Below are 15,107 nucleotides of genomic sequence, written 5' to 3' on the forward strand. Positions count from 1 at the left end.
TTAACCACACTTGAATATGTTCATCTAAACATCTGGTATTTGACAATGAAGTCACTCCTTTGACTTCTATGCTGCAATTAGTTTGTGATTCATTCTCCCAGGAGTCATCACTGCTGAGGGGTTTTATTGTAGCAGCGTAATATATTTACTTGGTAGATCCTTCATAGTTAATTCAGTAATTCAGCCTGGGCCGAGATTAATGCGCTAAATGTGTTTTTGTTCATCTCTTTGTGTGCATTTATTGTGAGTACCTTTGTTTGTAGATAACAAGACCTTCACCAGATGTTGGAGAACAATGGCAAATAGTTCAATTGTGTGACTTGTCCGGACTCCCCACCTTTGTTCCAGAGTGGAAAACATCAGACAATGTTGTTTTTCGTGATGATATAATCAAACCAGACTTATTTGCTGCTTGGTTTGGAGGACATGGGCTGGGTTGGAAATGCTACATGCATGCATGAGGCTAGAGTGCAATAACCTGGAGGAGTAGAGTATATTTGGACGTGTGTTGCCTTTCGCAGACACAGTTAAACAGTTCATTCATCCATCATTGCTTGACAGTGACTTTCTGTCTGTTTTCCTTGTTGGCACAGTGTGACTCTCTGAGCCGTAACAAGCTTGGCATGAAAGTTTGACCCAACAGAAAACAAAGAAAGAAATAAAATCTGTCCTCTAGTCTATTCTCTCATACTGCATTTGTCTTCTTCCAATGGTATACTGCATCGTAGCAAACTGCGCTCATTTATATTTCCACAACATCTTAACAGCAGGAGGTAATCGCAATGGTATGCTCCTGCTTAAGAGCAGGGTCAAACCTTCCATGACAGACAAGTTTGCTGATCTTCTCCCCTTTGCTGTGCTATTGAATCTGTAATGAAGTGTGAATGTACTGTCAAAGTAAACTTAACCCTGTTAAACCCTGTTAATCACAGTCCATTACATTAACCCCTGTTAAACCACTGGAAGTCCTTCATTTACATCAGAAGCAGGAGACATAAGTTTGATAGAAGTTGGTCCACATCAAGATAAGGACATGTTTAGGGTGCTATGCTGTTGAATTGATAAGTTTTCTGAATATTGACCAACATCGTAGTTTATCTTACTTTGCTCTGCTACACCCTTTTAACACAGGCAAAACTAGTAGCCTATGTTGGCATGACTATCCAACCATGACTCTCCAAGGGAATTGCAGAAAAGAGTGGACAAAATGTTCAAACGGATGGAAACAAATTCTAAGTTACCCATTCTGTCTGATATCAGACTAGTAACTGCTCACTTGGGAAGAAGTTTATCTGTTGCAAAACATATACGTAAGTGTTCGACTGCTTGGGCTGTTCTTGTGCACTTTTATACGTTTTCCTACAAAAAAGTCATGCACCAAAATAGTAATATTATGCTGTAAAACTATCTGGCTATAATAGTAATTTGTGCATAACCCAAGTATTTTGGATGGCTATGATCACATGATGAATGCCCTGATGGCAGTACATGAGGAAGCGGTCCCAAGCAGCCAAATAAAGAGGCAGGTTGGGGCAATAGACGGGTCACAAAACACAGGACTTTGTATATGAGAGTGGTGTTTGGAACCATAGAAACTTTAAGCTATTTTAAGGTACGTGCTCACCAAGTTTATTATACTAAACCTAACCTCAGTAATTGTATGTAAATTACGTAACTTTACCTTAAGGACAGACTGTCAATCATTGGGTGTTAATTTGCAGAATATTATATGAACTGTTGTATGAGGGTATGTTAAATGGTTAACTCCTCTGGATATAATTCAAAATCTGCTCGACAACAGAACATCCTGCAATACCACACGATGTGAGCTTCCAGCCCGTTCTCATTACGAAGTCGTCAAATACTGCCACTTTTGCAGCAATTTCAGTGTTAGATCCCGATGCTAAAAGCCGCTTTCACACCTGTATGAGATGCCACTGGACGGCTAGATGGCACCTGCCGTGGCAACATGATATGTGAACACAGAGCATCAGTTAATAACGTGCACAGATGGAACCTGTCATGGCTGCATGACACTTGGCTGGACAGCATCACGTTGATATGCTGCCGGTAATCATAATATAAGGAGCACAAAGGTCTCTATAGGGTATGCATGAGGGGTTGTGGATGGGTTGAATAACCCTGGACTTTCAATAAGAAAATCAGTGTTTTCTTCTCATCTGAATTTTATGTTTTTTTTCTACAACTTTCGATATGCCCTCTTTGCCTAAACCTAACCATCCATGATGTTGGTGCCTAGTCCTGGAGCTGGTTGCCATGTTCTTTTGTTGCCTAAACATAACTATGTACTTTTATAGCATAATCCCATCATGTGCTTTTGCTGACATCCTGGCATCGGTAGTGGCATTCCAGAATGTAAACAGCAGACGCGAAAGGATACCTAGAGCATAACATATAGACACAGAAGTCCACTGCAAAGTGGCAATATATGCTGACTTGGGATGAGAAGTGTTGGAGCAACAAGGCTAAACAACCATAACAGAAGCACAAAGCATTCCTCAGCATTCATTTTATTTTGTATCTTTTATTTCACAACAGAAAGGAGTTCCCCTTTGGCTCACAGCCGGCGTTGTGACTCTTCTCTCCTCAGAGATGTGTAACATCGGGTGAATTCCCACAATGAAAATCTTTGTGTACATGTTTTGATATAGTTGCAGAAAGCATCCAATTGTCTCTTGGCAGTTTTTATTATTTAATGCCCGTTTCACACACCTCAAAGTAAAATTTCCCAACCTCTGGGAGGAAAAAGCCAGCCAAGTTCATATATCTTGTCCAAGATATCTTTCATTTAGTGAGATGTAGATGTTTTGCAGACAGATAGCTTTTGTTGGCGCCGCAGTTTGTGATTGTGTGCGTGTGAACATACATTCCTTCAGTGTGTCAGGTTGGCTTCCCCTATTAGCTTGCCCACTTCAGGTCTCGAGGAGAGCTGATTAGGGGTCCTGGCAGCAAGGGGATTATCACGCTGGGTCAGACTGTACCCTGCTGGTGTCCACTGAGGAATGCAGGCAAATCAACCACTGAGCCTATCAGTCGGCCAGTCAGTTGGTCACGCACTGAGTCATCCCATCTGCCAGTCAGTCATCTGCCAGCGAGGCGCTCAGCCAGTCCTCACATGAGATTAGCTTGGCTTTCTATCAGTAACAATTACTTCGCAGGAACTGTATGTTCTTCTCAACCCACTGCCCAGCTCCCACACACAAACACGCATATCCAACATGATTATATCTGCACTGGTTGACATAGAAGATAACTTATCTGTTGACCTGTTTTGTCTAAATTTCAGCGACCGGATCTATTCTGCTTTGGCAATTACAGTTAATAGACCTGGGAAAGGAGTTTGGTATGTTCATATGGGGGAGAGTGTTCCCTACGGGGGAGAGGGGTCAAACGTAGCACTCAATTTGGCGCTGTGTTACATCCGTAAATCAAATTAGTGTAACTTATACGTTGGGATTTGGAAACAACAAAAGCTGAGAATGACATCAGGAACTGAAGAGGAAGAAGGAACACAAGCGTGAAAGTGCTGAAACAAACTGATAAATTCACACACACACATACACACACTTACTATAGCCTATTTCACATGAACTTACTGTTAATGACTAAACCACACGGCAGATACTGTAGCTGTAGGCCTAGATGAGTGCACAAATCAGGAATCAAACATGTCAATCACAGCAACATTGCCAGTAAATACAGGTACCAGCCCATAACACCAGAGCAAATTGCTACTGTATGAGCACTTTATCCCCTAAATGACCATCTGTGTAGAAAAACCTAGTTATGTTAGGAATCCAAAAATCGAGAAAACTTTTGACAAAATGGTGTAAAAGGGGTCCACATTTGACGAGAGCAAAACAGTACAAAAACATCATCAAAAGCAACTCAGTACTTCTCAAACAGACAGCCCTTTCCAACGGCAAACTCAACTGAAACTTGTGTAGCCTATCTATGTTCTCTTCAAAGCCATTCTGTTGACAAAAACAGTGATTTTACTTTGCTTACCATAGAAGCTGCTGGTCTATCTTTGCCTCAATCTGTAGTTTGTTTATTGCCTTGCTGACTTCGAAATAACCCCTTAAAAAATGCCAAAATCGCACAGTATCGAGGCAATGGTAAACCAGCAGCTCCCATGTTCAAACAGGTAAAACTGTTTTTGTCAAAGAAGTCTGGCTTTGATGAGAGCATAGATAAGTTTCACTTTAAGTCTAGTTTCCCAGCAGAAAAGGCTGTTTGGAAAGTACTGAGCACAAAAGTTCTCATAACTTTTGTGAGACAAACTGTAAAGTTTTATCTTTTCGCCAAAAACAGGAAGAAATGAGGTTGATGAGAGCAGCAGAGAGTGAACCAAGAGAGTACTTTTGTCGACGAAAAATGCAAAACAATGGGCAAAAAGACAATAAAATTCTCCAAACAAGCACAGGACTCTAGAATTAGGACAGTCATTGAGCTGTCCTCTTGATCCACCATTGGGACAAAGTTTACATTCAAGCTCCACTTTCTCTAACAAATAAATGGCACAAAGTAAAGACAGAGCAACTCAAAATATTATGTGCAAAAATATACCAGAGTTTGCCAGTGGAGTGCATCCCTTGTGATCCCATCAGGTGAGACACTTCACAAACAGTTTAACACATACAGTAACTGCCTGTGCAAACACCTGCACTATAAACTCAGTGGGCTTGTGTGTCAGAGCCAAAAACACTAGCGGGAAGCCATCTCATGACATTTCCCACCCACTGGGGGTGACAAGCCGTCGCTGCAGTCCTTTGAGTCCCGGGATGCAAAACCTATTTTCCCCCAGCGGGACGCCACTTCTCTCCCTTTCATCCGCCTCGCTCTGGAAATGAGAATGACGTTCCACTAGCGAGGGGAAAGAATTCCCCACCTTGGCCAGTGAGAGGTGCAACGCTGAGAGCCAATTGCCTAAATGAAATTCCAGTATGTGATGAGTGGGAAGCGAGAGGCTTGCTGGGTAGCCAGGCTTGTGCAGCTGCAGGCTTGTGTCCCGTCCAAACCCTGAAAGCCGCAATTCCTCTGCCTCTTGTCTCTTGTCTGCTTCAAGATCTGAAAAGTATCTGGATGGAGATTCAGATTGGGGCGTCTCAGGTGAATACAGCTGATTTTGTGCTCTGATTCGTGTTTTTCTGACGGCTGTCTGTGTCGTATTGTCTACCCACATTCAGTTTCAGACACATACAGCTCTTTCTTACTTACATAATCAGACTGTCCTTCTCTTTCCAAAGTAAACAGAGGATTTTTCATTCAAACAAAAGCTGGGAAGTGAGCAGCAGATACCAGGAAGTGCATGCATGTGTGTGTATTCATGTTTGTATCTCCCAGGAACAGACCTTTTGCTCGAAGTAAGGTAGGTCCCTTGTTGTCAGGGTGATAATGTCTTTCCCTGCCTGGCTTGAAGATGAAGGCGCTTTTATCTGGGCAGCCACTGGAAACCTCATTTCCTGGTCCAGTTTTCTTTCCAGAGCCTCGGTCCACTCACTGCACCGGCTGCTGAGTCTACAGGGACAAGTATGGAGGACTGAAGGAGGGACATGGATCGAGGACAGAAAGCAAGGAGATGGAGATTAGTGGAAGCAGAGGTAAGACGAAATGCTTACTTTTGACACAATGTCCGGGTCGGTCAGTATGTTTACATGCACAGTTGAACCAAGCTACCATTATAGCTTGATTAGACCATTAAACTGCGCTACTGTCCTTGTCGGAGCAGCAAGCATCAGGGGAGAATCAGTTTATTAATGGAAGTATGTCTGACTCCGTCATGGTAGCTGGTGATTCTCTTTTAGCTAGTTGCTATTGGACCTACTTCCGGTTGACATATTACGTCGCATACCAAACAAGTTAGCGAGCAGCAAAAGGGTTGAAAATATAGATAACAATTTTGAGCGCTGTACGTTTCGTACGTACTCTATCCTTTACTTGGTACCTTTGTCTTGTTTTGTTTTCTTCCCTTGTTCTTCTTCTTTTGTTTCTCCAGGTTTTCTTCTACAAATTTATGTCATTTGACTTCTGGGTCAAAGTCTGGTGTAGGGACTATGGAGCATGCTCAGAAGACCTAGGCCAGTTCTGGTCCGATTGAGGCGTATACACAAAAGAGTAAACTGCATTATTTAGGCGTGTTAGGCTGACTTAGAGAAATTCCACTGCAATTTGAATCAGACTAAGATGTTTACATGTATTTTAAAAGTCAGTAACAATAATTAGACTTTTTCTAACATTGTGTAGACATAATGAGTATACTCTTCAACACAAATACACTAATAATTTAGTATCTGAAAGTAAGTTATTCCAGAGCTGAGCATAATTAGCCACAAAGCACAGGTTTAAAAACCTTTGTGGGTTTGTTTGCCAGACAACATGTGAGCAACAGTCTGAGGTTTATCTTCACATGGTTAAAGTTCTCAGGCTTCTAATATTACTCACTTTGCAAATATCTTTCCTCAAACACCACACAGCTGCCTTTTGTTTGGATACACTTGCTTTAGATAGTGTTGTCTCTCATGTCGAAAGAGCAGAGAAGCATACAAAGGGGAACAACAGTCTGCTCTACAGTCATGATAGCAGCTCTGTGAGGCTGTACTTAGGCAGAAAATGGCTTTGAACTAAATGCTAACGTTAGTACACTAACATGCTCATAATGACAATTCTTATGTTCTGATGTTTAGCTGGTATGTGTACCATTGTCACCTGAGTAGTGTTGTGTTTGCATTTACTAGTCTCACTATTGCAATGCCTCAAATACTGCCAAAAAAAGATAACCAGAAGTTACTGTAGGAAGTATGATCAAGTCTGTTAATGGAAGTATTAAGGCACTTTAGGAAGAGAAGGAACTACTAAGAAAGTAGATGTGAGTCAAATACAAAATGCTATATTAGCTGATCAGCTCCATAGACTTCATTAAGTGCCCATGCTGAAGGAGCTGTACACCATATTCAGAGGGTTATGTATGATTCAGAGGTTGTCTACACACGGCTCTCAACATGGAGGTAGCTGAGCTTGCATCAAACAGCCAGCGGTGCTAGCATTGCAAACATTGCTAATAATGGCAACAGCGCTACCCTGACAGACCTAACAACATTAACCAGAGAGAAACTGGACGGTGTCCTAATATCAGCAGTAACCGCTGCATGAATGCAGTACAGAGCAGCAGCGATGTGCTAGCCACTGGGATTCAGGCGGGACTCACATGCACATGCAACCACAAACAGATAAACTCGAATTACAACACATACACAGAGCGTGACTTCATTCTTTGTCAAGACACAATTACTCCACTATATTTTAACATAGCAAACACAGTGGTTTGCTGTTAAATTAATGCTCTGAATATCATATAAAGGTCCTTTAATGACCAGCATGACGCACAGACAACCAATTTAACAAAACTGCGTGGTTTTAGGCTGGATTAGATGATCAGTGCAAAATGTTTTGTTATAAACAAAATCAAAATGTCCCCACATGTCAGAGCATCAATGAGCTGATGACAGGTCACATCTTTACAGTGAGCTCATCTTTTGTTCAGTTGTGCTGCCAAGCACAGAAGCTGGAAAAGAACAGGCACCAACATGTATGACTAATTCAGATGTGGCTTATTTATTTATTATTACTGTCGAGAGGCATACATTACAGTGCAAACCATTCTTTGGCAAACGTACAATACAAATGTCATGATAGGTACTAATATATCCACATTGACCACTGTTTAGGGGACAGTGTAGGTAAAGCATGTTCAGTCTTGCGGAGCAGTGCATTCCATTGACACTTGGGAGTTTTTGGGGTGGTGAAAGATAGGGAACTATGATGAAAATAGAAAATAAAAATGAACTAATACAATAGATATATGAATGTGAAGACTGGTAACGAAGAGAGCTCACAGTGCTTTGACAGCCAAACCTTGGGACACTTGCCAAAATACATTTAGTCTGTTATTGAGACTGACACACACACTCATTCATACACACAGTTCATGAAAATATATCAAAATTCTAAATGCATTAAAATGTGCACACACACATGAATAGTATGTGAACATATAGGTCTTGTTGGAAGAGCCACAGTCAGAAAGTAATGGAGACAAAAATACGGATGTAAACAGTTCGATGTACAAACCTGTCCAGTATATTTAAACATATGATATGATACCAATTTACCAGTGCTACTGCCAGCCCAGTAATCCATCTGGAATCCTGGATGGAACATTCCGGAGAGTATTATTTCTGTTTAGTGACAGATGCTTGCTCAGGACGTTACCACATAAAGAAAACAATGGAAAGGAACACTGCAGCTGCAGCCGCTTCACCATAATTAGGAGCAAAGCAAAACAGGAAAACAAAAACGTGACTTATGTTACACTAAGCGAGCCAGTGCATGGGGTACAATAGGGGGTCTAAATACAGTACATGTGTCGGGCCAGCTGACAGGGGTCAGTGGAATAACTCTCACAATAGCAACATGGTGGAGACTTGGTGTGATTGACACTGTATCCCTATCATCAGCACCCCTCCCCCAACATTACCCTCGCTTCCCCTCTCATATGGCTTCCATTACAGCGGAATGAGGGTCAGAGCGCTGGAGAAGCCTGCGCTCCACACATGCTCTGCCGAATGACGTCAGCCCGGTCTCAAAATCTTCAACATGGCAAAGAAACATGAGCAGGACGAGCATTCCTGACCTGTATCAACACTGAAGACGGTCCTCACGGGGGGAAATATCCAAACACTGAACACACGAGGAAAAAAAAAAAAGGGAAAAGGTGGAGTTAAAGTGGAAGCTTGACAAAGGAATGCATGCAAGCGTGTCCTTGTCTAAACTGGACCTAGAGAGCGGCAGGTCCACCACAGCAACAGTTATGGTAGCAGTCCTTCAATTGTGTTCAGTCTGTGGACTAAAGACTAGACATGAATAAAAAATCTGCGAGCAGGCCAGAAGGAGAATACTGCTGTGGTAGAGTGAGCAGTACCAAAGGCTGAGTCCTGACCTCGTTACAACATTCATACATAGTTTCATAGATAGACACGTGCTATTTATGCCATTTTAGAAGTAATAACTAAATCATACATTTGGCTTTCGGAGACTGAGGAAAATACTGGGACAAAGTTCACAACATGACAGTGGTAAAAATGGATATTCTTTCACTGCTTTCTGAAAGCAAAATGAAACTTGGAAAGGAGCACAACAGTGCAAGAGCTGGGTTGAGTGTCCTGCAATGGGGAGCACTACACGGCTCCACCTCACTCAAGTTCAGGACAGGCCAGCAGAGACAATAAGTCAGTCAACTAACAAGTTGTCCATGGATAAAGGAGCAGTAATCAGTAGACATCTCTTTTGCATTACAAACATTTTCCTAGGGCTTCACATTATCTTCATATGTAAGCATTTTTATACAAAAAGGGAGGAGAAAAACATACTTATAACATGGTATAAAGCACCTTGGATTAAAAGATTAAGTAAATCTATTCATAAAGTCTTTTAGTTTGAAGAAAACCATCCTCTCAATTGTGATTTATCATAAAAAGGCATATACTGAGTGTATATAGGTTGCTTTGCGTACAAAAGACAATACTTTGAAGGTTTGTATTTAGTGATTAAATCATTAATAAAAAAAAAGGGGGGGAAAATAGCACCAGTTTTCGGCATCTCTAACCTGAGAAACTTTTATTAGACAACAAAATGGCTGCCGCCTTTCAATCTACTTCCCTTTCCTGCTTGTCGACGGCAAGTGGCCCTGCGTTTTGTCACCAAGTGTTAGTCGCAGGACAGCAAACACACTGGCTGTTTGTTACACTTCAGAAGCCTCAGTGGACCCCGAGCAAGGAGAAGAGGTTTGTCCGTCGTGTTTGCAATCCACCCATTCATCCATCCTTCCACCCGTCGGGTTCAGAAATAAATCCGTTTAGTGATCGCTGGCTGGTTGCCAGAGGATTTCAAACCGAGCCTCAGGCTGCTGGCCCTGGTGGGGGCAACAATCCGAAAAATAAAATAAAATCACCCCTCCCCCAATCAACGAATAAGAATACAAAATGAAACAAAACAAGAACTGAGGCTATTGCGTCTATCGAGGCTATCGGTGGCTGTGGATCGGCGCACCTTCAGGAGTCCCATCCTCTCTCTGGATGTCTGTGTGTGAGTGTGTGACTCTCAGCCACTAGAGTGTGTTTGCTGGGGGGGTCCTGAGGGTTATTCGTGGCGGGTGTCTGCTTTTTGCCGCTTCTTAACGTCTGCGTGTTGAAGGCACACCGGGCAGCAGGCGCCTTTTAGCTTGACTGGCCGTTTGCACTCGGCTGGTGGACATGACTCCACAAAGCAGGTCACCTGGGTTTCCTGGGTGGGAGTGGGGGAGGGGAAGAAGGGCAACAGGTCAGATACCTTATTAGATTAGACTGGATGAAATGTTTGTGATCTGTGCAGCTGCACTACTAGTATCAAGGTACAGGAGGTACTAAAAAAACACAAATACATAAAAAGAAAAGAAAAATTTACAACAGTATAAAAAAAATCAGATCATTTATGTGCATGTTGAGAAAAGGTGTCTAAAAGAGACATAACCACTTCACAGACGAACATAATGTGACTGTAAAATGTGTGAATGAGTGATTTCAGCGTGTGGTCATGAGCTGGCACTGTCTCGTGGTTTTGTTTGGCACAGAACAGAAACTGAAACATTTTGCCTTCGACAAGTTTCTAGTAAGATGCTTATGACACGGCTGAACAGAACAATGAGGTGCTTTGTTTTGGAGCAACAACATGATGTGTTGAACCAAACTGTTCTTTCCCAGACAGCCCTCCTCATTGTGCTTCTGCCTGCCAAATTCAATTAGAACAAAAATCCTCCAATTACAGCAAGGCGTGGAAGGTGGAAAGAGAGTTTTGAGGAAGCCAAGGGGAAGAAGAGAGACATGAAAGAGAAACTGACAGGTGTGTTATCAAATGTGGCGAGCAAAATAAACTCTGAGTGGAAGAAATGGCTAAAAAAAGGTAAGTGGGAGGGAAAGAGAAGAAGATCAGAGGCAGCCAGATTTGGCATGGAGCTGCCATCACCTCTGCCAACAGTTGGCACTGCAAAAGTGTCAGAGATAAAGAATGAAAGGCAGAGAAGTGGCCGGCACACACAAACACTACAGGGAGACACTGGTGCCAGGAGAGGAGTAATGCCAAGAGGAGCTGCAGGAGGTGAAACACTCGTTCGAGTGCCAGACAGGGAGAAAGTGGGGCATTTAAACTAGGAAGACAGCTCACATAGAACTGGTTGTGATGGACAGCCTTTCCACAATGAGACACACGGAGATACAAAAACATGATCGGCTTCTTCGAGTGAAAAAAATGAGTGGATTAAGAACTGCATGTGTTTGTGTGGTGTGTAAACCATTTGCACTTCATGCTGATTTCTATATGTTGAACATACTCTGCATTCACATGTGGTGCAGGAGTCCTTTTTCCACCGCTCTCCGTCTGTTCGCTCACGTCCCTCATTATCAGTGCAGTCAGTCTTGCTCAGACGGGCCTCAAGTCTTTTAATCTGCAAAGATACAAAGATACAAAGATTTACTCAGAGCAGCAGTTGTTTGTGGTTGCATCAACTCTGCCACATGCCCCCCCCGGCCCCCAACAAATTTTACAAATGTTGAGTCACGTGTACATGAGCATGTGCATACTGCACGAGTACAATATCAAGTCAAATATATTGCCATATAGAACCATATTACATTCTTAATACAAACTTCCTAAGTACAATTCATTCCCTATTATATACACAACAATCCAGCACCTTTTAAAACCAGACTATCTATTAATCATCGGTTCTGCGTTTAAAAGGCTGCAGCTCACCAGAAAACAAAGTCAGGATGCTGGGCCCCATCCGGAGGAATTAACTGTACCGCTGACATGTTAATGTGAAACATGTCTGTATGTATGGGGCTTTGGCTGTGTCAGTGTGTTAGACTACAGCATAGCTTTAGTAAATGGACTTTGCAGGCATGCAGCATGTTCAGAGACGATACGTGTGTGTGCGTGTGTGTGTGTGCAGAGGCAGACACTCACCTGCTTTCGTAAACTAGTGATTGTCTTCTGCATGTCAGAGACAAAGTCTTGGAAGTCGTTGATTGAAGGTTCAGTGCTTTTTTTGGAGGTCACAGTAACATTTAAAAGACTTTCTACATTTTCCTCCACTGGGCTGCAAAAAAGAAACATAAAATGAGGTTCCATTTCTACAACAATTGCCTCCTTATAGCCTCTCTAAGACTATATAAACTACATATACTGCATATAATATCCATTTTCTACCAGAAAAATTTGTCCAGTGGGAAAAGGGCTTCAGTGATACTTAATCTATGGCCTGTGATGCCAGGTGGCTCGCCGACAAAAATTGATTCGCATTAGGAATTTTTTTTGTACTTTAAATGTAAATTAAAGCCACAGTGCATAAAAAAGCATTAAAGTTGAGATTGTTTGTAAGAAAAGTGCCAGGGGAGGATCTCCCAGATCCTCTGACAGAGGTCCAGGATGGGGCCCAAATGTCCTCAAATCCTAGAAATGCTCTTGTGTACACTGGACCTGTGCAGGTTTGCTGTGACAGGTATTATTTCTTGGAAAAGATAAGTGAGGAAAGCAAGTGTTGAAGGCTGAAAAGAGGCAATTCAATATTATATATACTGATGAATATTATTAATGTTTGTTTATTAACTAGCCCCTGGCCTCCTCTCAATTTGCAAAAGTTACCCTGGGGCAAAGCATGTTGAGAGACCCTGCAGTTCACCATTTCAAAACTTCCTGATATAGTTTGTGATATTGCCATGCTGTGTTACCTGCTCTCCTGGATACTGCTGGCTGGTCTATCCTCTCTGTAGCTGTGCTCAACTGATCGGCGTCCTCTAAAGTGGTATGACAGGGCATTGAACTGACCCTTGGTTCTGCAGTCTGTTGGGGTCGAACAAAATACAACGAACTGTGGTTCACAAAGTACGACATAAACAATCACTGACACTAACGAGAATGGCAATCTTTATCGCTGTACCATATGAATTTTCACAATTAGGTTGTATTTTTTCATTCAATATGATATAATGACAACAACTAAGCACTTTACCTCACGGAATAAAGGAAACTTGTGTGGGAAGATTAGGTTTATCTTTTCCCTTTATGCACAAACAGAAATACAGCCACCCACCCGTGAATACACACACAAAACAGGAAACCAGGACTGCTGATGCCACTTTCTCTCTGCTTCAAAGTGCTGATCTAAGAGGCTTATTGTATTACCATGACTCAGTCTCACACTGCCATCACTGTACCCAGATCAAAGAGAGTAGAAAACACGCACACAAACACAGAACCCTGCTCATGCCCTAGTACACACCTGGGGCATGCTGAGCGTCAGCAGAGCAACTAGAGACAGTCCATAATAAATGTGAGGAAGGGCCAATGAATGAGATCGGACCATCTAGTTATCTGTAAAAGTTTAAAGCCGGCTGCTCAGCCTCAGAGTGCCTTTGATTTACCAGACAAGAGTCTGTAAAAGACAAAGACTATCTAAACACAACAAGACTTCCTATCTCATGCTGATAGACACGCATGAGCACACGGATGCACGCTCATACCCTGCTGCGCTGCACACACACATACATGCACACACATTTAAGTTCTCAGCAGTGTCCTCTGTCTTAATGGAGCCAAACACAACTGTGAATCTGGCTGCAGCCTCACTGAAAGACAGACAGACACAAACAAGTGTGTTAACTTCCTCCCTCCCTCTCCTTTCTGGCAGGATCTTGTCTGTTTATTAGCTTAGCTCTTCCCTTGTACATTTTGTCAAGGAAGGGTGAACACCAGGGTCAGAATCTGGGATGAAAGGAGAATAATTAAGAGGCACCATGTGTTGCATATTAAAAAGACAATGAATTGAAGAGGCTGCCTCATTTTGGTTTACTTGAGTCTTTTGAAATTTGAGATATGAAAGTAGACTTACACCACAACTTACACATTATGATTGTTCATATTTCATATCAAACAGTGTACTTAAACTTTTCCTCCAGCTTCTACATTAAACAAGAACTCATTTATCCCAAATGCAGCACAAAACAATTATGTATTGACACAGGAGTTAAACAGACTCCAGATGTACACAGACTGGCTCACATGTGACTGACTGAGGATCTACTCCATCCATCTGCAAAACGCATTTGCTGTTTTCTCACATAGTTCATCAATCAACATCAATGTTTTAAATGAATTCAGAGCAACATTTACATGTCATCATCGTAAGGAATTTTATTGACTCTCGTAACATTGGTGGCTAAAATCCATGTATATGAAGTCATAGCTGCTTGTGGGCAGACTCTGGACTGCATACACGGCCACGTGATCTGTTTTTTTTTTTGTTTTGTTTTCATTTAACATGTTCTGAATCACTTCATTAGTGATGAAATGGAAAAAAAGGTAAAGTAAGGAGGTGTCTGTATGTTTTCCAGCAGGCGGTAGCTGGCCACATTATGTCACTGAAAAAACATTTCCATTAACTGCCCAGAAGATACTGGAGCAGTTTATGAATTATGAAAACTTACATCTTGACTTTAAGAAATCAATCTTGGCCAATCATGTTGCTCCTACAAGCCCAAAGATAAAAGCTTAGGAGACAGGAGATAGGAATTACAATTATTTACTATTATTATGATTGCTCAATGTTGCCTGACAAATTCTTTGCATGGCTTTCAGTCTCTTAAATTTAATTTATTTAATTCTTTCGATGATCACTTCTAATCTAAGCAGTTTTCTCATCTTACGACTGATTACATCTCCAAAGAGATAGTAACCTACAAGGCAAAAAATCAGTACCCTAACACTGGTTTATGACAAAGGCAGGGGGTGCCTCTTCATTCATCTCCTGTTCGCTTTGTCAGCTGCACCCACGGGTGGAATGTTTAAACATCCAGGACTTAACTCCAAACACAATCTCTTCCCCTACAATTAGTGCGAGCAGTCTGTGAAAAGCACAACACTGGTTATGTCATGAGTGTTCAGATAAAGGAGGACTGCTGTTTCACTGAAGTGGTGATCCAGCAGAGCAACAATGG

The 15,107-nt window shown here is 42.0% G+C and overlaps 1 protein-coding gene across 2 annotated transcripts in view; it reads right to left on the reverse strand.

Moving 5' to 3' along the window:
* Positions 1 to 7,612: 7,612 nt before the first annotated feature.
* The window catches only part of pxdn (peroxidasin), a 57,969-nt gene continuing 50,474 nt past the window's right edge, over positions 7,613 to 15,107 (reverse strand). For both annotated transcript variants that reach the window (XM_088087405.1, XM_042500494.2), the window contains 4 exons: positions 12,843 to 12,954; positions 12,079 to 12,211; positions 11,444 to 11,557; positions 7,613 to 10,362 (listed from right to left, as the gene is read on the reverse strand). In XM_088087405.1, coding sequence (XP_087943531.1) covers positions 10,219 to 10,362; positions 11,444 to 11,557; positions 12,079 to 12,211; positions 12,843 to 12,954 — 503 coding nt within the window. In that variant the 3' untranslated portion in view covers positions 7,613 to 10,218. The remainder of the gene's footprint in view (positions 10,363 to 11,443; positions 11,558 to 12,078; positions 12,212 to 12,842; positions 12,955 to 15,107) is intronic.

The sequence above is a fragment of the Plectropomus leopardus genome, chromosome 14 (genome assembly GCF_026936395.1).
Source record: "Plectropomus leopardus strain MGB_pleo_1.0 chromosome 14, ASM2693639v1, whole genome shotgun sequence".
In the NCBI taxonomy this organism is placed as follows: Eukaryota; Metazoa; Chordata; class Actinopteri; order Perciformes; family Serranidae; genus Plectropomus; species Plectropomus leopardus.